The sequence below is a fragment of the Tricharina praecox genome (assembly GCF_024521635.1).
Source record: "Tricharina praecox strain CBS 144465 chromosome Unknown BZA05scaffold_4, whole genome shotgun sequence".
NCBI classification, from domain to species: domain Eukaryota; kingdom Fungi; phylum Ascomycota; class Pezizomycetes; order Pezizales; family Pyronemataceae; genus Tricharina; species Tricharina praecox.
This window is the reverse complement of record NW_026250406.1, coordinates 958,659-980,276: the sequence shown is the minus strand read 5'-3', so window position 1 is coordinate 980,276 and position 21,618 is coordinate 958,659. Positions and strand designations below refer to the sequence as shown.

At 55.0% G+C, this 21,618-nt stretch overlaps 3 protein-coding genes across 3 annotated transcripts; 1 reads left to right on the top strand and 2 right to left on the bottom strand.

Annotated features, from left to right (window-relative positions):
• Positions 1-2,815: 2,815 nt before the first annotated feature.
• BZA05DRAFT_471530 (uncharacterized protein) lies at positions 2,816-5,490 on the top strand (the record flags this gene model as incomplete). The annotated part of the gene is made up of 8 exons (XM_051487964.1): positions 2,816-3,142; positions 3,242-3,264; positions 3,323-3,403; positions 3,472-3,521; positions 3,608-3,658; positions 3,732-4,265; positions 4,340-4,397; positions 4,457-5,490. Exons 1-8 carry the CDS (start codon positions 2,985-2,987, stop codon positions 5,488-5,490), a joined length of 1,989 nt encoding a protein of 662 aa, XP_051342593.1. The 5' UTR covers positions 2,816-2,984.
• A 1,156-nt stretch (positions 5,491-6,646) lies between these two features.
• On the bottom strand, positions 6,647-7,928 carry BZA05DRAFT_434032 (uncharacterized protein). The gene is made up of 5 exons (XM_051486300.1): positions 7,549-7,928; positions 7,409-7,465; positions 7,363-7,375; positions 6,827-6,870; positions 6,647-6,738 (listed from the first exon to the last, which is right to left on the bottom strand). Exons 1-5 carry the CDS (start codon positions 7,778-7,780, stop codon positions 6,686-6,688), a joined length of 399 nt encoding a protein of 132 aa, XP_051342592.1. The 5' UTR covers positions 7,781-7,928; the 3' UTR covers positions 6,647-6,685.
• Positions 7,929-19,370: 11,442 nt separating this feature from the next.
• Positions 19,371-20,802, bottom strand: BZA05DRAFT_201510 (uncharacterized protein). The gene is made up of 2 exons (XM_051479505.1): positions 20,299-20,802; positions 19,371-20,131 (listed from the first exon to the last, which is right to left on the bottom strand). The coding sequence occupies exons 1-2, from the start codon at positions 20,565-20,567 to the stop codon at positions 19,528-19,530; spliced, it is 873 nt and encodes a 290-aa protein (XP_051342591.1). The 5' UTR covers positions 20,568-20,802; the 3' UTR covers positions 19,371-19,527.
• Between the last annotated feature and the right edge of the window lie 816 nt (positions 20,803-21,618).

Genomic DNA, 21,618 nt, shown 5'->3' with positions numbered 1-21,618 from the left:
AGAGAGATCAATCCCAGATCGTGACGACAGCAACGACGGACGGCGCTGACAACGCCACGCGTAACTAGATGGGGGTAGGGCTTCGGTTGCTAGGAGAAAGAACGTCAGATTGGGCTTAAGGTCCACCTAGTTCCTGAGTCGCGCATAGAGTGGGAAGAGGAAAGCGTCAAATCATTCACGCTCGCACACAAGGGCACCACAGGAGGGGATGAATAGAGATGATCAAGAGTGAGGGGAGGGAAGGGAGGACGAAGGGAGGGCGAAGGAAGAAAGGAAGGGAGGGGGAAAAAACGAAAATGAATGAATGTGAGGGCTGAGAGATGAGTAGTGTGAGATGCGACAGTCTCGGATTGGATTAAAGGGCCAGCGACCAGTCGTTGGGTGTGTTCGGAGATCGATCTGTTCGAGGCGATGCGCGCGGGCGGCTGGTGGCTTATGATGGCACTGGTGGTGGCGGTGACGATGATGACAACAAACAAAACATCAACAATCGACGACAACAACAACAACACAACACAGCGCACACAACAAAACAACAACACAGCACACGCGATGTGGAGGGAGAGACATCCCCAGGGATATATTTATTATTCCCGACCGTCCCCAGACCGATACACGCACGATATCGACATGCACATCATTCCCACTTGCCATGGCGGGCAGGTAGCTGGTGACAACTGCGCTGCTGCACATCACCCTGGCTCAATCACGCACACTTCCCTTCCAGCTTACACGTGCTATGGATATGCGTGCTTGCAGAGTTCATTCCAGAGCGGAATCCTCCCCATCGAACTCACCTCCCTCTCCCCCTCGCGATCCTTGCAACCACGCCCTCAAGACTCAAGACTCAATCGCGTCTTGCCGCTTCTGTCCGATCCGGTGTCAGATATAGAGTGGGAGTGCAGATTCCGAAGTGTCAACAACCCATCCATCCTCTGGCCCCCCACATCGCGCTACCGACGAGCTCGAGTGATCCCTATGAAATGAAGCATTCTCTACTATGTGCCTATATTGCTAGGTATCGTCGATACGCGTCGGCGGAAGGCCAGCTGGCAACTGTCACTATCCGTACATAGAGTGAGAGCACTCCCTCCCGAATTAGCCTGAGTCAGAGCGAGATCCCTTGAGTCCTTGACTCAACGATCCGCTGTGCAACCAAACGCGCAGTTATTGCATTATTATTGTGCTCGTTTCGTTTGACGCAAGGAGCACGACGTAGCCGCCAGCCCACTGCCCAGCCAGCCTCAACAGGGAGCCGGAAAAGAAAGGTGAGTCCAGCGCCGCCGCCGTCGACGACGACGCGTGATCTACGTGATCAGAGGCACCTTGCCTTGCCTCGACGCGAAACGCGGGTGAGGGGAAATATGTGGGTGGTTATGTGGCATGGTTCTGGACAAAGCAATTTGCAAAAATCTACGGTACTCTACACAGCCCAACGGAACCCCGGCGGTTTACACACTTACCTTGGTTAGGTGATGAGTGGGTACCGCGCAGTGAGTGAGTGAGCAGCCATGACCCAGCGGCGTTGAATATGTAGAGCACCTAGAGGGGAGGCACCGATTCGCACTAAGAACCCACTTCCAATCCCCTCTTCGCGTTGTTTAGGCCCAATTCTAGGGTCTCGGACCATAGTAGGGTCTCAGTGGGTCCGCAACGAGCGGATTTGAGTCGATCCCCGTGCTTCGCTGGACTTTGCACACTCTCGATGCAGACTACCGTAAACGCTTGATATCCGATGTCTACAACTCCTGACCTTCATTAACCCTCTCCACGCCCCGCGAAGCGCGGTGAAAACATTCCAAGACTGGAGTTAGGGCACTTGGAAGTCGGTCTAGATCTAGATGGGAGTGGAGGAATATAAAAAGAGAACAGAAACCGAATGGAGATCGAGCTTACCAAGCTTGGAAACCACCAAGTGAAACAATCGGATCGGTGAGAGAGAATCAGCTTACCTATTGTCGCATACGGTCTTACCAGACTACAATAGGTATGGCGACCACAATCAACTCTTGGAATCACCAGACCCCTCCGCCAAGACCACAAAATCCCGAGTGATACACTGTGGATAACTTTACAAAGCTCCAAGCCTTCACATTCGGTTTTTTTTCTCTCTCGCACCCTCCATTCCCGCTCCACTTCCATACCCATTTGATAACCCCACTTCTGCCCGTGATAACACTCAGCCCGCCTACATCGGATCATCAGATCATCGACAACAGCGACGACGACTCGGTGCAGAAAGGACGCCACCATCACCATCACCGTACAATACTAGACTACTGGCACCACCGTTCCGCCAAGGCTGAATCTGCAACCCAGGGCAAAATTGCACATCATAGCAGGTCCATCATGTGTGATTTGAAGTACCAGAAGTTGCACCTCGGTGGACCTAGGGTGGCGGTAAGGGCCGGTTGTGATCGCGTTGCGGCGGAGATCGGAGGGGGGGAGGGGGAGGGGGAGGATGTCAGTTTACTCCTTTACAGACTACAATGGCCACACAAGTGTCATTTCAGGCCAGCTCCGTGTACCATTTGTCTGAAGTAGGCGGGTGTTAATCAACACTAGAGCTACGACGAAAATCAAACACCCGCAAGATTCAAATGCGCGTTCACAGCCAGCAGTGGCGTCAACAAATCGTCCACTTTGTACCATCTCCCTTCAATCCACCGAGTAAAGTCCATAAATTGCTGCCAGGGGAAGACTCACCGACCGCCCCAAAACCGTACTGCGAGCTTCACGAGTGACCGTCTATGCACTGTTCCATGAGCAGTAGTGCCACATGCACAAACTGGCGCCATTCCCCGTCCCCGTCCCTACCCATTCTCTAACAGTCCATACTCCCACATTTCCCGTAATCCCATATATATCTCAAAGCGCATATATCTCCGGCCCGCGACGCGTATAGTTGCATTCCGTCGCGTCGCCCCACCCACCCACAAACTATACCATACCATACCCACCACAAGTTTACAACACAACACAAAATGTCGCCACCGACAGCAACAGCAACAGTAACAACAGCAACAGCAACAACAGTAGTCGAAGCCGAAGACGCACAGGGAAGATCAAAGTTTAACTACCGCCACCTGCAGCAGCTCGCGCGGTACTCCGTCGACTCGCCGTTTCGCGTTGTCGCGCTTGTGTGAGTTCCTTGTTTTATTGCCTGCCTAGAACGAGGGAGAGAGATACCTAGTGAGAGGGCGGTGATTGATACCTAGAATCCGAACGCTGCTACATATAGGGATCTCGATGCTTTCTACGTACGTGCGTCCCGTTCCGTTCTGCCATCACGGCCCACCACGGCTCGACTCGACGCTGATAGGATATGGGTGCAAGGCGCAATGTGAAATGAAACGGCTAGGCGTGTCGCCCGAGCAGCCGCTCGCTGTGCAGCAATGGCAGAGTGCGTGGATCATGGGGTGTTTTTGTAGGTCTACGTAGGTACTTGGCTTACGCGCGGGATGTCTACAGACCTTATTGCGGTCAACTACCCGAGCAGGGAGAAGGGCGTTTCGAGACATGTAGGTCGTCGAGGATTCGGGAGGGAGGGAGGGAGGGAGGGAGGGTGAGGGTGAAAGAGCGATGAAGGCTGATGAAGTCACGACAGATCACCTCGGCCGAGGCGCGGAAACTATGTCCGGACATCCAGCTCGTGCACGTAAGCACCCGATTCCAAGCTGCGTCTTGCACCCTTTGCCTTTACACACTTCTGACGATGCATCCCGCCCCAGGTAGCAACGTGGAAAGCCGGCAAGACCACCTGGTCCTACGGCGACGGATCCAGCGAGCCGGACATGGCGACCAGCAAAGCGTGCCTCGACCCGTACCGTGCCGAGTCCAAAAAGATCCTGTCGATCTTCCAATCCGTGTGCCCGAACGCGCGGACCGAGCGCGCGTCCATCGATGAATCGTTTCTCGACCTGTCGCGCGACATCCACGACCAGCTGCTGCTGCGGTATCCCGTGCTGCGGGGGGCGCCGCCGGACGGCGATTATGCCGCGCTCCTGCCGGCACCGCCGAAAGGGGTGGTGCTGAACTGGAGTGAGAGTCATCTAGTCACGAATGTGGGGGAGGATGAAGAGACGAGGGAGATGCTCATGGAGGAGGTGGATTGGGATGATGTTGCTATGGCGATTGGGGCGGAGATCACGAGGGGCCTCAGGGATGAGGTGTTCACGCAGCTGGGGTATACGTGTTCTGCGGGCGTGGCGGGGAATAAGATGATTGCGAAACTGGGGGCGGGGTTCAAGAAGCCGAATCAACAAGTATGTAGACGGGCATGAGTTACGAGTTGCGAGCAAGAAGCCCGAGCTGAGCTGATGTGGTGAATGGCGAGCAGAGCGTAGTACGCCCATCCGCGGTTGAACCGTTTCTGGCCACATTCAAGTTCACGAAGAGTAAGTCGGCACACCACCGATTCCCCTCTTAGCAACTGACGGACCGGCACCACCTACAGTCCGCAATCTCGGCGGCAAACTCGGCACACAGATCGCCGAGCACTTCAAGACCGAATCGCTCACAGAGCTCCTCTCCGTCTCACTCGCCTCCTTCCAGAGCCTTCTCTCCGACGACACCGCCACCTGGGTATACAACACTATCCGGGGCCACGACCGCTCCGCCGTGGAGCCCAAATCAGGTATCAAATCCATGCTATCAGCCAAATCCTTCCGGGACCCTTTGCCATCGTCGATCGCCGCGGCCCAACTATGGATAAAAGTGTTTATCGCCGACATTTGCTCACGGCTCGAGGACGAGGGGGTGATGGATGGCCGGCGACGACCCAAGACCATGACCATATCGTTCACGAACAAGCACTCGGGGTCGCGGAACAAGCAGGTCTCCATCCCGCCCGCGGGGAAGATCGGAGCGGAGATGCTGGCGAGGCTGGCGGAGGGCCTGTTGCGACAGGTTGCTGGTGAACCCGGTGTTTGGCCGTGCACCGGATTGAGTCTGCAGGTCGCCGGGATTCAGGATCGCGAGGAGGGGAATAGGGGTATTGGCGCGTTTCTGATCAAGGGCGATAAGGCGAGGGAGGCGAATAAACGACTCGGCGAGGGCGCGGCGGAAAGGCTGCCTACAGAGGAAAAGCGGAGGAAGGTCGATATTGCGGGACGGTTTTTTGCTGCGCCGGCACCGGTGCACGAGGATGGCGGCGGCGGTGGTGGGCATGCACAAGCACTCGAGGCCACCGCCGCGGATGCACAGCCTACATTCCGATGTCCGGACTGCGGCGCGGAGATTCCCGCCGGCGACGAGGACGAACACAAAGACTGGCATTTCGCGCGCAGCCTGATGCTCGAAGACCGAGCTGCAACCGCTAGGGAACGAGTGACGCAGGTTGCGCCGCCGGTGCCTAAGGGAAAGGCCAGTGGCAGCAGCAGCAGCGGCGGTGCTGGTGCTGGTGCTGGTGCTGGTGCTGGTGGGAAAGGGAAGAGGGGCAGGAAGGACCCGAAGAAGCTGGAGAAGGGGCAGAGGAAACTGGCGTTTTGAAGTTTTGAGTGAAGTCGGTGGTTGCTCTTTCGCGGCTTGTTTCTTTGTTTCTTTTTATTTTCCACATGTAGATATGAAATAGGTACGATAATCACGAAACGTTGCTTATATACCTAATACATGCGATGAAGCATGGCCGTGCATCTCATCCTCTGCCTGTAGGTACATATCTAAGTCAGACCCTCCAACAGTTCGAACTGGGAATAAAGTGGGGTTATTCCCGAACCAACCAACTGTTGGGGGGTAGTGAACTGAACCAACTGCCAGGTTTTGAACTGGGAAAACTGCTTGTCCCATCAGTTCAGTGAGGCTTAAAAGTTTGGGCCAAACCCGTTGCACCACAAACCCACCGGCCAACCGCCTAGTACAACCCACCACCGAGCCGCTACGTACTATCAACCCAGCGCCCAGTAGGACGCCAACGGTTGACGAGCTTCGAGAATATTGTTCATTGCCTGTCGAGAGTAATGTTCGAAACAGTCCTGCGTCGATCGAATGGTGGCTAGAGTAGAACCGCGGCAGCAACGTCATTTTCCCAAACTCAGCCGAATGGCCATTGACATTCTATCTATGTATTCCAGCCATGGCGGCTGAGGTTGAACGGCTCTTCTCCGAGTGCAAGATGGTTCTGACTGATCATCGCCATCCCCCAGGACCCAGGTACCGAGAGTGTTGAAGCTCTGGAGAGTACATATCCAAGCCAAAGGCATTGATCTCCGTGCGCGTGGTTGGCGGGGTGCCATCTCGAGTCAACAATCTTGATTGACGCAGATTGACTCGGATTGACTCAGGTGCATGTTTAGTCAGTAACCTTAATTGACACTGCACCATCAACTTTCAAGAGGTTCAATCGCCGTGCTCCCATGGGCACTATACAGGGTAGCATCAAAGTAGTAATTCAAATCTAGTACTGTACATACATCTTCGATCGCTTTTTCCGTGACAATTCAAAACTTGTATGTATTGAACTCATTTTCTACCGCTTTTTCCGTGACCATGGGTATGTACCTAGGTACCTATCCTGCCCACTTTGGCTGCCCTGGCTGGACTGGCTGAACTGGCTGAACTGGCAGTTGATTCACTAAACTGACAGTTCTGCCGGTTTTCCCGGGAACAACTGCCAGACATACATACCTAAACCAACTAGGAACTAATACCTACCTAGCCTCTGTTCCCAACTGAACCGGGAACAAAATCAACCAAAACTGAACTGTTTACACCAGTGTTGTTCCCATTTCGACTGACTAACTGTTGGAGGGTCTAGGTCATGTATCTTTAAAGTTTGAACTAACGATGATGTGGGCTTACACTCATACATACTGACTTATGCACTTACATACGAAGACATTCCAGACCTCCACACTCAAAGTTCCGCCCGTACTATACAGACATTATGTACATATTGGGCCGATCCCATTTTAATTTGCGAGGATAATTACCTACATACATACATAAAAGATGGACGGCCCGGCCCGGCCCGGCCCAGGACCGGACGGAACGGGGCACGGGGTGGGACAATCCGCTGATCCGCTGATCGGCGCGGGGGGGTATGTACCAAGGTGTCGGAGGGGAGGAGAGGAGGAGAGGCACATACTCTACACATTCAGCAAACCCCCGAAAAACCCGAACCCCAAAGCCCATCGGGATCCTATCGAGGAAGTTGGGGGTCGGCGGTCTTCGGATGTTGGAGAGCTCACGGAGATTGTGTTGCGTGGCATGGCCCCGCCTCATGCCCTGTCACTCGGCGTGTTGGAACTGCACGCTGGAGAGAGGGCTACATGGGCAAACCTCATTCATCGCCGCCACCACCGCCGCCATAGTCCCAGAACTTCATACCCAGGTATCTCCGGCAGGAGGGTCTCACTATCTCACTATCCCACTATCCCTAGGGTGGTGGTGCGTGTACACACCTACTTACAATACAGCACGATCACCAGCAGCATTATCACCAACAGCAGCACCACCAGCAGCAAATCTGCACAAACACTCTGGTAGCTCCGGGATGTTTTCCCTGGCGTCGTGGTCGTGGTCGTGGTCGTGATCGGACTGACAACTGACAGGTACTTCGGTAAGTACTTCGGTATTGCCCTTCGGCAGACAGGGAGATGGACGTCTCGACCACGGTACCGGTAACCAAGTAGGTACCGTACTGTGCACACACGCCGCCCTCGAGCTCGCCCTGGATCTGGATGTGTGTACGAACATCGGTTTTGGGGGGAGGGGGACGGATGAACATTTGGGCGCACGCAGCGCACGCACCGCACTGACACATGGCCGGGGGATGGGACATCTCGATTCTCGGCTCTGGCTTCTCGGAGTGCAATGTGCAAAGGAAAGAGTGCAGAGGAGTGCAAACAGAGGCAGCGGAGTTGGATCGATAGAGTACCTCTTCGTGATTAGTGGCGTAAATGAACTGCCGGTATCTAATGTATTATGTGAAGTATGGTAGAGTGGAAGCATGAGATCTAGAGTTACTACTTCTACTAGGTGGTAACAATGTGGTAATTAGGTAAGTGAGTATACACAGTAGATGAGCACGTAAGTAGAGTAATAATCATGCACATGTAGTTACATGTTAGTGCAGCGCGGCTAGCCACCAGTGAGTGGCAGTGAGTGGTGGCAGCAACTCGTCCTCCTGGCCCGCCTGGTCCCCCGGGACCGCGAGGCGTTTCCCATTCGCTGTTCGCACCGTTCTGCATGGTGGGTGGTGGTGGTGGTGGGGGAGTATATCGCCCTCCGCGCTCCATCCATCCACGGATCCCAGGATCCCTGAGCACTTGCCTAGTCTAGTTATCGCGCGTCTCCGCCAGCGAAAACATCACGTGTCGTCGCCCTCGCGCCTGCGCCTGCGCGCCTCGTCTCGCCTCTGTGCACGTCCTCTCTCTCTCTCTCTCTCTCTCTCTCTCTCTCTCTCTCTCTCTCTCTCTCTCTCTCTCTCTCTCTCGCACCCCTATTCCCCTTCCCACCCTCCCCCTACCGAGAGCGCGCTGCGAAGCAAATCTGCGATATTTTCGCTGGAGACCTAGAGTACACCTGTACTTCTTACATACCGTACATACATGGCCGAGCAGACAGATGCACTCAATCGTCCACGAAACAGCGGATCGTGCGCAGGAATCGGATCAACGCTGCACTTCAACGCTGCACTGCTGCAGCCTGCAGAGCGCCCTGTGGATGTGGTATGGATGTAGTATGGATGTGGTATGGATGTAGTATGGATGTGGTATAGATGGTAGGTATAGATGGATGGATGGTATGTATGGATGGTATGGATGGATGGTACATATGCGCTCAGGAAGATCGCTTGCAGCTCGCTCGCAGTCGCTGCAACGTGGATGCGGATGGACCCCCAATAGAGTACCCGCGCAGCAGTTGATCCGAGATACTCTAGATAGAGAGAGGGACAGGAAGAGGGAGAGAGTGGGAGCAACCCCTGCCGGATGCACCCTGGACGATGCAACCGCAACTCACAACTCACCGTTCTCTTCGAACTCTTTTCCTCACTCGGCCGTCAGGAACTGTCAGCAACCGCGATTGCGGTGGATCGGGAATCGGCTGGAGGGATCGACGAGGAACGAGGGATCACTCGCCGCCGCTGCTCACCGAGCTAGTTGCCGGTAGATGCCCATGCTACATACCGGGAATAACTAGGGGCGACTGCAAGACCCAAGACCCAAGACCGACCGGCTGCTGCGTCCCGGGCAGCAGCGGCGGCGCGAGTGGCAACTGATTATCACATTCCATTCCAATCTTCCACTCCACCCCACTCGAGGCGGAGTCGGCGGCGACGGTGGTGGTAGTGGTGGGGTTGTTTTTTTCTTTCGGTTTCCTGTACATGCCGTACATGCCTGCCTGCATGTCGTTCCCATGTCTTACGACAGCCAGCCAGCCAGCCAACGACAGCGAGATGCCACACCACTGGCGGCCACTTTCAGCAGCAGCACCACCACTACCACCGCCACCACCACCAAAAATCTCCCTGGCGGCGCACACAGTACAGGCACACACCACACGGACAGACGGACAGAGACGAGCGCAGCACACACGACAGAGCAACGCAGATATCATACGCAGATGGGATACCTAGGTGGGTATGCATTGTCGACTCCAACGAGCGTAGCGCCAATGCACAGTCGAGTCGGGTCGAGTTGAGTCGAGTGTGCGGTATATGCGGCTGCGGTTTAAATCCAATAACTGTACTCTATTCTAGCAAAGTAAGTAAGAGGTAAGTAAGGTAAGTAACGGAGAGGGAAATGCCGGGACGGTTGAGAAACCCATTTGATGGATGGACAGCTATGTACGGCCACAGAAGAGGAAGTGCATCTAACTACTATGCACTCTGCTGTGTGGATGTGCCCCTCATTGCCCGATCCACTGCCATCGATGTTTCCTATTATAACACGCAATCGTTGCGGCTTGGATAGGTACCATCCGGGAGGAGGGGGGGGGCATTTGCTTGCACTCGCGCCCGAGCATCGACTGGTGCCCTTGCCGCCTACATACGAACGCTACACTCGGGGATGCGATCGGCCATTGAGTTCTGTGCCTGCAGCAGTAGCAGCAGTAGCCCCCTATGATAGGAAGGAGAGCTCCGATGTCTGTATGGTACTCTACTCTCGAACGGCTTCGCAGATTCGGATTCCACATCCCACCCCCTCACACCCAGCCGTTGCACGTTCCGCCGGCCAACGCCTGCGTGTGGATGTGGATGTGGATGTGGATGTGGATGTGGATGTGGATGTGGATGTGGATGTGGATGTGGATGTGGATGTGGATGTGGATGTGGATGTGCGTGTATGTGCGTGTATGTGCGTGTATGTGTGTCTCTCGCTGTAACGTGTGGTCCTGCGTATGCCGGGTGTCTCTCTCTCTCTTCCCTCTCGCCGTACATAACGTGTGTGGTTCTGCTCGCCCGCTGATTCGGCCGGGGATGAAATCCGCAACGTATGTATGATATGTAGCAAGCATACGGTATACGGTATATGATACATGCGCTGCCTTCGCTATTACTCTCGCCGGCAACATGTACCCATCGGCTCCCTGCTCGCAACGGCCTGCTTGCCTGCTTGCCAGTTAGCTGCCTGAGTGCTTATGCATCGCCAACCGCGGATGTTGGTGTACCGTAACCACTCTACCTAGCCACTGCACATACCATCGCCGCGAGCTTTTTCTTCGCACCGGTGATTCGTGATTCGTGAAGTCCTCGGCGTATAGAGTATGTAGCAGAGGCGTCCTCCAGCCCACACCGGGCTGGGCTGGGCTGGTCTCGCCGTGAATCGTCCGTTCCGTTCGTGGGGGTGCACCGTGTATGTACCTATCTGTGTGTGCGACGGGGAATCAAACCATGTGTAGAGTATTAATTCCTCCCTCCCCGTGTCCCGGCGTCCGTTCGCTCGTTCGTTCGTGTGCACCCAACCCACCCACTCCGTTATGTAGATATCGGACAGCCTGGACAGCACAGGACAGGACACGGTTCTCGGCGCACACCAACCCACCGATACACCGATGCAGCGATCCTTCACAGCGATAAATAATAATAATTAGCCAGGCAAGACAAAATATGCCCCCTTCTCCTACCCCACGACCCCGACGGGAGGAGGCGGGGGAGGTGGGATGGATGGGCCTGGGGATGAGAGAACATGTACCTATGGTGGTAAGTGGAGCCCGCCTGCCTGGTCACGGAAGTGACTGTACTGGTACTGGTACCAGTACTCTACTGTCTTTGCGTTCCACTTCCGTAGGTGTTGTGTGTGTTGTGTAGGTGTTAGGTGTTTATCTCTGCGCCGGCTGCTGCTGCTATCTATCTATCTATCTATCGACGGCAAGTACAGTATGTACATACATTATACACACATACGATCGGAGGGAATCGAATATTTATCTGACGATCGGAAACAGCATACACCATACACGGACTTGCGGGGGGAGGGGGGAGCTCGACTTGACTGCCGTGTATGTGTCGGGTTTTGGTGGGCCATACCCATACCTAGGAGAGGGAGGGAGGGAGGGAGGGGGGGGGGGGGGGGGGGTGGCAGTAATGCTAGAAGATGTAGGGAATAGGAATGCGAGTGGAGTGGAGGGGTGACGGACTGCAAGAGATCTTGAGATCTCGCACACTGCACTGCACTGCACCTAGTCACCAAACGACAAGCAGCAGACAGGCAGGCAGACGGGGACAGCCTACGCGGTAAGTGATGTGGCGCCGCTCCTCCTCCCTGCTGCTCCTGCCTGCTCCCTGCTGGAGAGGATCTACAGATGCTCCCGAGCTCGAGGTTGGCATTCATTTGGCATTTGGCATTTAGCATATGGCATCCGCACGGCCGTGGGTAGGTAGGTGGGTGGGTGGGTGGGTGGGTGGGTGAGCTGAGCTGGGTGAGTGAACATCCAATTTCTTCATATATCCAAGTAAACACGTCATTTTTCTGACTTCGGAACGACAGATTCGTTTCCCCACCGAGTGATGATGACCGTAGGTCATTGGATCGCTCACACGCACGCACGGAGGATCTGCTCCCCCTCCCCGCTGGCGAGAGTGCGCAAACGACACGGCGGTGACTAGTGAGGGACTCCAGCGAGGGACTCCAGCTCGGAGGGGGCAGCAGGAGCAGGAGCAGGAGGATGAGGATAAGGAGTTAACACCCGCATTCCAGCCATGGGGGCGGAAGAAGGTGACCACTGACCCACCACCCATCACCCAGCACCCAGCACCCATCCTCCAGCGGACCAGCCAATTGTCAGCCAGCAGGAACCCATCCCCGCCGGGATATATATGTACTCTACCCCGACGGCCTCACGCACGCACAGTTTAGTTTCGTTTCCCAGATCGCCCTCCCAAATCTCGATCGGATTCGCATATGGCACAAGTCGATTTTCCCCCATGTGGACGGCGCTGTCTGCTCTAGTTACTATACCTACTTTCCAATCCATGGCCCCTCCATCCCCATCCCCGCCCAGCAGCGCACTCACTCTCCCACCCCCCCGCGTGTGCACCACCGTGTTTAGTGTTTGGTGTTGGGTGTAGGAACACATCATCGATACGTATGTACGTACATACGCCGGGTGGGCTGCAGACTGCAGAGGTCAGGCAGGCTGGTATGTTCGGTCGGTCGGTCCCCGGGTCAGAGTCCAGCAACCAGGTGGTCCTGGGTGTCTATGTACGCAGCCACAGTCGCAGTCGCAGCCATCTGCCAGCACCAAGGTCTCGGTCCGATCCGCGGCGGGGGCGGAACAGGACCAAGTAGAGTATGTACTCTGTGTTCCTGACCCCCGATCGCTGGTACCGATTCACGGGAGGGAGGGAGCGGAGATTAGTCAAGCTCGGGCTTGGAAACTGACTGGGACGGTGGGACCTGTGAGGCGGCGGACGACATGTGTTTGTTGTTTGTTGATGTCTTGTCGCGGTTAGGGTTAGTTATAACTAGTAGTATGTAGATCCTGCGAGTTCCGTTACGAGTATGTAGAGTTTGTAACTAGGGTGGGTATGACTTTACATACTCCGACTATCACGTTTCGAATCGATGCGGAAGGAAGGCTGCTGAGCTGAGCTGGGATGGACTGGGCGTCTACACACGCCGCCGCCGCTCTGGCCTCTGACAGAGGTATTCTGACAATCATTCACTGATTTCCGCGAGGACTTTGTACCTATTGGCCGGCTTGAAAGTTGAATGTTTCCAGCCGGCACGAGAGATTTGAAGCGTTTTATACTGCAGATATCCCATCCAACCCACAGAGTCGGTTGGATATCCCGGGGGGAGGTATTAGCCAGCCGGCCGGGCACACGAAACGAGACAATCCGGTGCGTGTAGTTACCTGGTCTGAAACGAAACTCTTGATGCCGATTGGGCGGGGCGAGGGGGATTGGGGATTGGGGATTGGGGATTGGGGATTGGGGATTGGAGATTGGGGATTGGGGATTGGGGATTGGGGATTGGGGATTGTATTTGCCTGCCTGTCTGCCGGCCGACGGCTCGACTCTCGCTAATCTACTACCGTACCTAGCCATCCACTCCATCCAACCATCCACTCGCTTCCGCCTCGCCTCGCCTCGCTCGTCGAACGCCCAATGGAAGCTTCCCTTCCCTGGCCCCTGGGGCCAAGGCCGTAGCCGCTCCGCCAGGCTCCAGCGTTCAGGAGAAGAAGAAGAAGAAGGAGAAGGTGTATCCTGTAACTTCTGTTCAGTGTGGCCGGACACCATCGATCATCAATTATCGAGCTGCATAAACCTCCGTGCATTTCAGGACCCAGGTGGTGAGAGACTGAGAGTATTCTCCATCTAGGTACCTGTGTATGTAGTGCTCGTATCCCCCAACCGCCAACTTCGCTCGGCTTATGTACTCTGCTCTATAGAGTAGAGCCCCATGCACGTTTCCTTCACGTTTCCTTCACTTCCTTCATGCATGTGTGTATTGCAGTACAGTACAGTGCAGTGCCGTGCAGCGATACGATGTGATGCGATCGCCCACCAACGTCCACCAACGTGCGGGTATGTACGGGCATGGGTACGGGTACGGGTCGGTCTGTTGTCGGGGGGTCGGAGAGTCGGTGGCCGGTGGTCGGGGGTCGGGGGTCGGGGGTCGGGGGGGTTAGGAGGAGGAAGGCAAGACGTGCGGTTTCAACTTTCGCTTTCGCCAGACACATGTCTCACTCACTCACTCACTCCTCACCCACCCGCCCGCCGGAAGTTGGAACAGAGGACCGGAACGACTGGTTCGCATTGACGGGCTGCGGGATATGGGATGCGGGCTACGGACGGGCTGCGGTCTGCGGTCGACGGTCTGCGGCATGCTGCGTTTCGAATCGTATTTCGTGCTCCAAAGTAACCACTGTACCTACTGTACCCACTGCAGGTACAGTGTAGTTACACCTATGTTTGACGTGTTCTCAACTTCTCCTGCTGTGCCGTGCCATGCTGTGCCGTGGTCCCGCGGCTTCTGATTGCCTATTTGCCTGCTTGTCTGTCTGTCCGTGACAGTAGCAGTCACTCGACAAGTAACAGGCAACAGGCAACAGGTACGATCGGACCGGCTCAACGTTTCGGGGGCAGGGGGAGGAGGTTGTTTTTGTTTTTGTTTTTCCTTCCCTCCCCTTCCCTTCCCTTCCCTTCCTGTTCAAGCCCACGCCGTCCGATCTTTACCGCACGGGAGGGAGGAATCGAGGGATCGAGGGTTAGGGGGGACTAAGGGAATCTGCAGCTCTCCCGCTGTTGCGTTGACGGACCACGGTTGCACTGGGAAGGGAAGGGGAGAAAAAGAAAGGAAAACAATAAAAACAGTTTAAACACGTGTACATTACATTAGGTAGAGTAGAGTACTCTATAGCGGATCCGATCAAACTTCAAACAGAAGTTCAGGTCCTTACCTTACCTTGCCGCCCCCTTCGCCGGCGCCGCCGCCCGCACCTGCCTGCCTGCCACCCAGTCAAGTCAGTCAAGTCAGTCAATCAGCAATGCCAAGCCCGCCGGTTCAATGTTTGTTGTCGTTACAGGGCGAGACAAAGTGAAGCACTTAGCACCTTAGCAAGCAAGCCGGCTCGTATCTAAGCGGGCTGACAGCACAGGACAGCACAGGATACAGGAGACAGGACAGCCGCGATTTCCAGCAGGAATATATCGCGTGCACGTACGCGCGAGTGCAGATGTATGCATAACTGCAACAGAACCGAACCGAACAGAACAGCACTTTTTTTTCCTTTTCCTTTTCCTTTTCCGTGGATGTAGGGTATGTAGGGTATGTAGGCATGTGGATGTGGTAGTTAGGGTCTGGATACATATGATGGCGATGGCGGCGGCGGCACCACTGGCGTCGTTCGTCGTGGTCGTGGTTGTGGTCGTGGTTGGGACGTGGGGACGTGGGCCCGCGCCTCGCCTCGCCTCGTCCGGGTCAGGTCACCACCGCGAGGAATTTCTCAACCCCCCGACCCCGACCCTGGCCGGACGACCGTCTCCTATCTACATGCGCATGCCTCTCTCGAAGGTTCTAGAGTCCCAGTACCAAGATGTGATACCTAGTCGTGGCTGGCTGGCGGGCGGGCGGGCGGGAACGGTGTTTGTCGAAGGCTTTTGACTTTTGGCTTTTGTCTGTGACCCCGCTTGCAATCATAGTACCGGTATTGCCGCCACGGGGTGGGTTGGCCCTTGGGTTGCGTTGGATTGAGATGAGAGACGAGACGAGACCGCGCGAGACCGACCTTTTTCTTTCGCTAGTTTTTTTCTTTCTTTTTTTTCCCTCTCTCTCTCTTTCCCGAGCCGAAACGAAACGAACGGGAAGGTCTTCAGGTACGAAGGTATCTAGGTTATCTCTAGCGAGAAGACACGAGCGAGAAGAGACGAGACGAGACCGGCCAGACGAGACCGGCCAGACGGGACGAGAGTTCTAGAAGCGTGAACATGGTTGCCGTTACATACACACCGGTAGTTATGGTAGTTGCTCTAAGGACAGCGGGACGATGCGATGCAATGCGATGGCCTACCTGCCTGTGGCCTGTGGCGAAGCCCTACGGATGACTACTCAATCCCGTCTCATCCGGATGGCGGATCTAGATCTACCATCTGGCCATCCAGCCAGCCAGCCAGCCAGCCATGATCCATTCCTCGCCGACTGAACGAACGAACGAGAGAAGAGAATGGGGGGTGTCAATTCCGCTTCGGATATTCGAATCCGGGTGTTGAGTGAGTGAGTGAATGAGCACCGTACCTATGGAGAGTACAGCGCATGGCTGGAGCCTGGCAGGGCTTCGGCGCAGTACCGACACACCTACCATCGTAATTTCGTAGCCCCTTGTCGTGAACTCGCTGTGCTTCTACTCTGGCAGATCATACGGTAGAGCACGGTAGGTACGATACGGAAGCCTCGTTCGAGGTATGTCCATTGTCTGTACCGTATGTCTGTACCGTAAATAGTAAGTATAGTTAAGTATAGCGCCGGTACCTACCCCCTCCTACTCCAGAGTCCACCCTGCGTGGAGTCGTGGACCGCATGTCCGCATGGACCATGTCCATGTCCGGATCCGTTCGGCGCAGGTTCAAGTTCAGGTTCAGGTTCCAGTTCAAAGTCACGATCACCGAAAGTCCATCGCCTCGCCTCGCCTCGCCTCGTCCACGGTCCACGGTCCACGGTCCATTGCCCACTGCGTTGCATTCTATTCTCGGAAACCCTGATCCAGATTCTAGAGTGTGTAGAGTACCTATAGCAGTGAGAGTCTGAGAGAGAAAGAGTGAGAGAGTGAGACACGGTGGGGCACTGGTGGTGGTGGTGTCTCACTCGCGTATCCGTGTCCGGAGAGGGGGGCGGGGATGGGGATGGGGAAGGGGGGCGCACTGCACCGCGCGCGGCGGTACCGGCGGCTTTTTTGCGTTGGAACACTGTGTCGTGTCGTGTCTTGTCGGCGTCGGCGTCGGCGTCGGCGGTGTTGTTGGTGGCGACGGAGCCCTCGATCGGTCCGAGCTTTGCTGCGGGTTGCTTTTCCTACATACATGAGCTACTAGTACTTGGGTAGACTTGGGTACTGGTACTTGGGTCCTCAGCGGTAGAGACTCTTTCGTGGGGCCGCGCGGCTCCAGACATGCATAAGGTCTCTAGAGCATAGCATAGCATAGCATAGCAGAGTATCTAGAGCAGAGCCCGTCCGTATGCATCCGCGGCCGTCGTTTCGCCGTCGTCGTCCTGTCAGCAAAAACAGTCCAGAACCCTTCCTTCAACCCTTCAACCCTGTGGCGCACTTGTGATTCGTCGTGATACATAGATCATAGTGGGCTTGGGCGTAGGTAGGCGTGGGCAGATCTCACACATCCTATGGCTTAGCCGACTACATACTCTACATACGCACTCGGTTGCTGCTAGTTACTGGAGTATTGCTATGTGGCTTGTGGCTTGATGTGGCTTTCTATGTATTTTATTTTTATTCTACATATCAAACTTAAGTGCTTAGAGTAACATGTATGGACACCCCGTCGCTCCACAAAACCTCGCTCGCTCGCCTCCACGCATGCAAGCCAGCGGCCAGCCAGCCAGCTTTTTCCGCACAAAAGCGCCACGGATATATACCTAGGAATAAGATCTCTGCTCGAGTATTGTACATAAATACGAGTGGAGTGTGCGTGCATGTGTGCATTTGTGTGTGTGTGTGTGTGTGTGGATTCGTGTGAGTTTCGTGGATGTGGGGAATTCTCAATGGGATTGTTGGGTGGCGAATCTCGTCCTCCTTGTCCTCGTCCTCCTCCTGCTGCTGCTCATGCTCCTGCCGGACGGAGGACCAGAGTGGGGTGGGGTCCGATTGGCGTTTGCTTTTTTCCTTCCTTTTTTCTTCTGGGGCCTGGGTCGAATCATGAATGTATATACCACTCTATATTGCTTTTGGGAAGGCTATGGGGATCGGGGTCCGGGGATCGAGAAGTCGTTTTGCGAAAAAGCGGGAATATGTATAGGGAAAATTGTATGGGCTATTGGGGAAAATTGTATGGCGATGTTGACAATGTTTGGCGCGTAAGACACAGGTACTCTACTCTACTCGTAGTTAGGGAGGAGATCTGAATCGCTCGCGTTGTTCCATGTGCTGAAGTAATGTCTTATTCAACCGGGTGAACACTGGAGGGGGGGAGTGGGAGGTGCCAACTATGAAGCATGTATCTACGGTACCTACCCTATGGCCGCTCGAGAGGTCGTATGTAACGTACCTATCCACGGAAGACCCGAATCCTCCCCCACCCCCTCCCCCAAGCAGGCAAGCAGGTAGCGGCCCCATCCACACAGAACCACATAGCGAGACTGCTGCTGCGTTGTTCCAAACCGCTCCATCCATCCACAGGAAGTCGAAGCACGAGTGAGCTCCGCCTCCACCACCTCTACCACGACACGACCGACGATCCCTAACCCACACATGCCCAATCGAACCCAACCCACACGCAGTAGCCCCCCCCCCCAAGAAAAAAAAAATCCTCAACAACCACACACACACACATCCAGCAGGTAGGAAGCAGGCAGGCAGTGCGCATCGTCGCGGCCGCAACGGCAATGGCAACGCTCGCTCGCTCTCAAGTCGAAAGCCACCAAAAGCGCCGCGGCCACTGAGCCAGCGCCATATCCTTGGCCCCGTCCGGCGTCCGTTTCCCATCGCAGTCCAGTCCTTTCCGTCGTCCTTTCCGCCGTCGCTGGAAGTCCCAGGAATCTGCATCGAGTGCACCGCCGCAGCACCGGGAAGGGGAAGGGGGAGGCGTTGGGCGTCGATACTCTAGAGTACCTAGAAGAGAACGAGGAGTTGGACTCTGGAGCTGAAGCTGGAAGAGGAGAAGTAAAAAAGTGCACTTTTCTCGTAATCGCCTGGAGCGAGAAATAAAAATAAATCACAAGTGTGAAATAAAAAATAACAAAAAAGCCGGGAAAATGGAAAAAGCGGAAAAAAGGACGGAAAAAGCGACTGGTCACTCACTCAGAGTCGAGTCGGTCGATCGAGCAAGGAAAGAAAAGGAAGAGAGAGAAAAAAAACCCGCGGCTTCGTGCAGCCTACCCCCCCTCCCCCCCGGACGGCGATGCCCGGACTGTTCCCGCACTGGCAATCGTAGAGTGCGGTATGTGGACCAGACCAAGTGGTGGTGGCTGCTGGATGGGAAAGAACAATTTCCCTCTCGCTCCTCCTCCTCCGAGAGTGCTCCTCCTCCAGCTCCTCCCTGTTTCCCCAAACCACGATCGTGCGAACTTCTCCCCTCCTTGCCTGCCTGCCTGCACCGCTAGGTAGACGCACGCATTCCTCCTCCTCTCCTATTCACCCTCCTCCTGCTCCTTCTCCTCCTTCCTCCTCCTCTCCTTGGCTCAATTCTTGGTTTCACAGAACGTTTGCTTTCTGTTTGCAACGCCAACGGGAGTCGACGACGAAAGTGAATTGCGCCTGGCCTGGCCCGCCGCCGTCCATCATCCGCCAGCGATGAAGATGAAATGAATGCACCCTGCGCCTTTCGAATAGAATAGAGTATGTAGAGTGAACACGAATTAAGAGGAGTAATAGTGATTATTATCATTTGTTCTTGTTCTTGTTCTTCTCGTTCGTTCATTCGCAATCGTAAAAAAATAATAGTGGAAAAAAAAAATCCCCAAAACGTAAAAAAAAAACGAAAAACCCACCCAGTGCTCCAGATAAAAAAATGAGGAAAAACAAAACGCAGAAAAACAGAAAAGCCAGAAAAAATAAAAAAACAAAAACAAACCCGCCCCCGCCTTCCGCCTCCCAAGATGATGATGATTGCAACGCCGCTCCGGTATCTAGATGTATGATGGTACACATGACTATTGAGGAAATAAAAAGAGAAAGAACCCCGTTGAAACCCCGCGTTAGGAAAGGAAGGAAAAATGATAACAATGATAATGAATAAGATCCTGAAAGCCTGTGGGATTGGTGTCGTCCGCTCTCACTAAGGAGAAAACCAATTCCGCCCAAAGTACATACAGATTGAAGAGATAGATGATAAAGCCACCCTGGCCGAACGAATGAATGAACGAACAGCGACAACACAGCAATCATGAGACACAGTCCACCCCCCCCCCTCTCCCCCGCAATCGTGGAGGTAGTCGGAGCTGATGGCCACACGATCGGATGGCGACGACGACGGTGCCGACAGTAGGCAGGAGCGAGACGCAGCAAGCGGTGCAGGCACGCAGGATCGCAACCCCTCATTCTGCTTCCCAGCCCCACCCCTTCATTCCTTCCCCACTCTCTCCCTCGATCTCCGCGAGACTCACTCCATCCGGTATCACGTACGCAGCAGTAGCCTTTGCTCGAATTCGGCTCAGCAGACGTCCGGGCTAGAAACCGACAATGCACCGATAGGCAATGCAGGCGGATGAGGTAATGCAATCGCTGTTCCGGCAAGCGATGCATGGGTCCATCTTCGAAGGGCGAGGCCGGGCGACCGACGACGCGAGAGCAATATTATTGCCGAGGTGTGCGGTGGAGGACAGGTACTGTGAAATGAGCCTGCATGCGACAGACGATGCGATAGGTCGTATTCGAACTGCCGTATTGGAATTGGGGGGGGGCTCGATTTTTTTTGTAGTGGGGGGTAGATATCGTGAGATTTTGGGGCTGCCCATTCGATGCGATTCGGGGGGTTGATTGCGCTGGTGTGGTGTTGCGTGGTGGTGGTGGTGGGTGGGTTACCCCTCCCTCTCCCTCGTCCCCCGGCCGGCGCCATTGCATTCAGACCAATCGCAGCTCTTCGTGATGCCCAACCGGACCGGCAAAAGCTGGCGTCTCGTCGCAGGTAAGGATAAGAAAGGACGCCAGCGACGGTGCAACGGCAGTAGTGGTGACGGACTACATGAAGTAGCTGGGCGTCTGACGAGGAGGAAGGGCTCCCTTGTCGTGGACCGAAGAGTCGGGAAAAATGATGATGATGATGATGTTTCGAGAGACGGAGACAGCGGGCGGGTAGGGGGGAGAGACGAGCCGGGGGGATGGGTTAAGAAGCAAGCATGACGTAACGCCGAAAATGACTTGAACACCAACCCGAACCGAGGCAAGCAAAGCAATACAGGCGGGGACCCAGCGGGCGTCCACTGCGGATGCGGATCGCTCTCCAGAAAATGCAAAAATACTCAACAGGACACCGAGCCCATAAACCCCGAAAACCCCCAGGAAAAGGAAATACAATGACAGAAACCCAAACACCCGTTATCCCGCAAATGGCCCATACCCGAATAAGAGGGGGAAAAAGGAAATATTCAGATATAAACACACGGGAGAAATGAAACGGATATCCTTTTGGGCGGAGGGCGGACGGGTGTGCGGAGTGGATCGAACGAGCTGTGGTGGTTTTATTGGTCGTTTGCCGATTTTGTCGATCGCCATGAGCGAGAGAGGAAGGCGGGGGAGATGATCGAGGGGAGTAGGGCGGCGGATGAAGCGAGAGACCACTCGCTTGACCGCTGGTGTGTCGGGGATTGCTAGGGCAGGCGCAGCTCTATCGGGGGTCCTGCGCGGAAATGGCAAGTGACGAGAAGTCTATCGATGGCCGCCTGTAGGCTACGGGACTGCCGAGCGCGAAGACTGATTTCCGCAGGTTGAGTTGCTGGAGAACGCACACGCTGTTAGACTGACGTCCTCTCCCCACCTCCACAGATGGACGGAAACCAAAGACAAACG

What these genes read in the sequence shown, in the direction of transcription:
- BZA05DRAFT_201510 (XM_051479505.1), bottom strand. Translation starts at nt 20,567, where the DNA reads ATGGGCAGCCCCAAAATCTCACGATATCTACCCCCCACTACAAAAAAA. An exon ending in TCCGCCTGCATTGCCTATCG is followed by an intron (nt 20,132 to 20,298) that starts GTGCATTGTCGG and finishes TTGCGATCCTGC; the next exon opens with GTGCCTGCACCGCTTGCTGC.
- BZA05DRAFT_434032 (XM_051486300.1), bottom strand. Translation starts at nt 7,780, where the DNA reads ATGTCCCATCCCCCGGCCATGTGTCAGTGCGGTGCGTGCGCTGCGTGC. An exon ending in AAGTACTTACCGAAGTACCT is followed by an intron (nt 7,466 to 7,548) that starts GTCAGTTGTCAG and finishes GTGTTTGTGCAG; the next exon opens with ATTTGCTGCTGGTGGTGCTG. An exon ending in GGTCTGGAATGTCTTCGTAT is followed by an intron (nt 6,739 to 6,826) that starts GTAAGTGCATAA and finishes ACCCTCCAACAG; the next exon opens with TTAGTCAGTCGAAATGGGAA.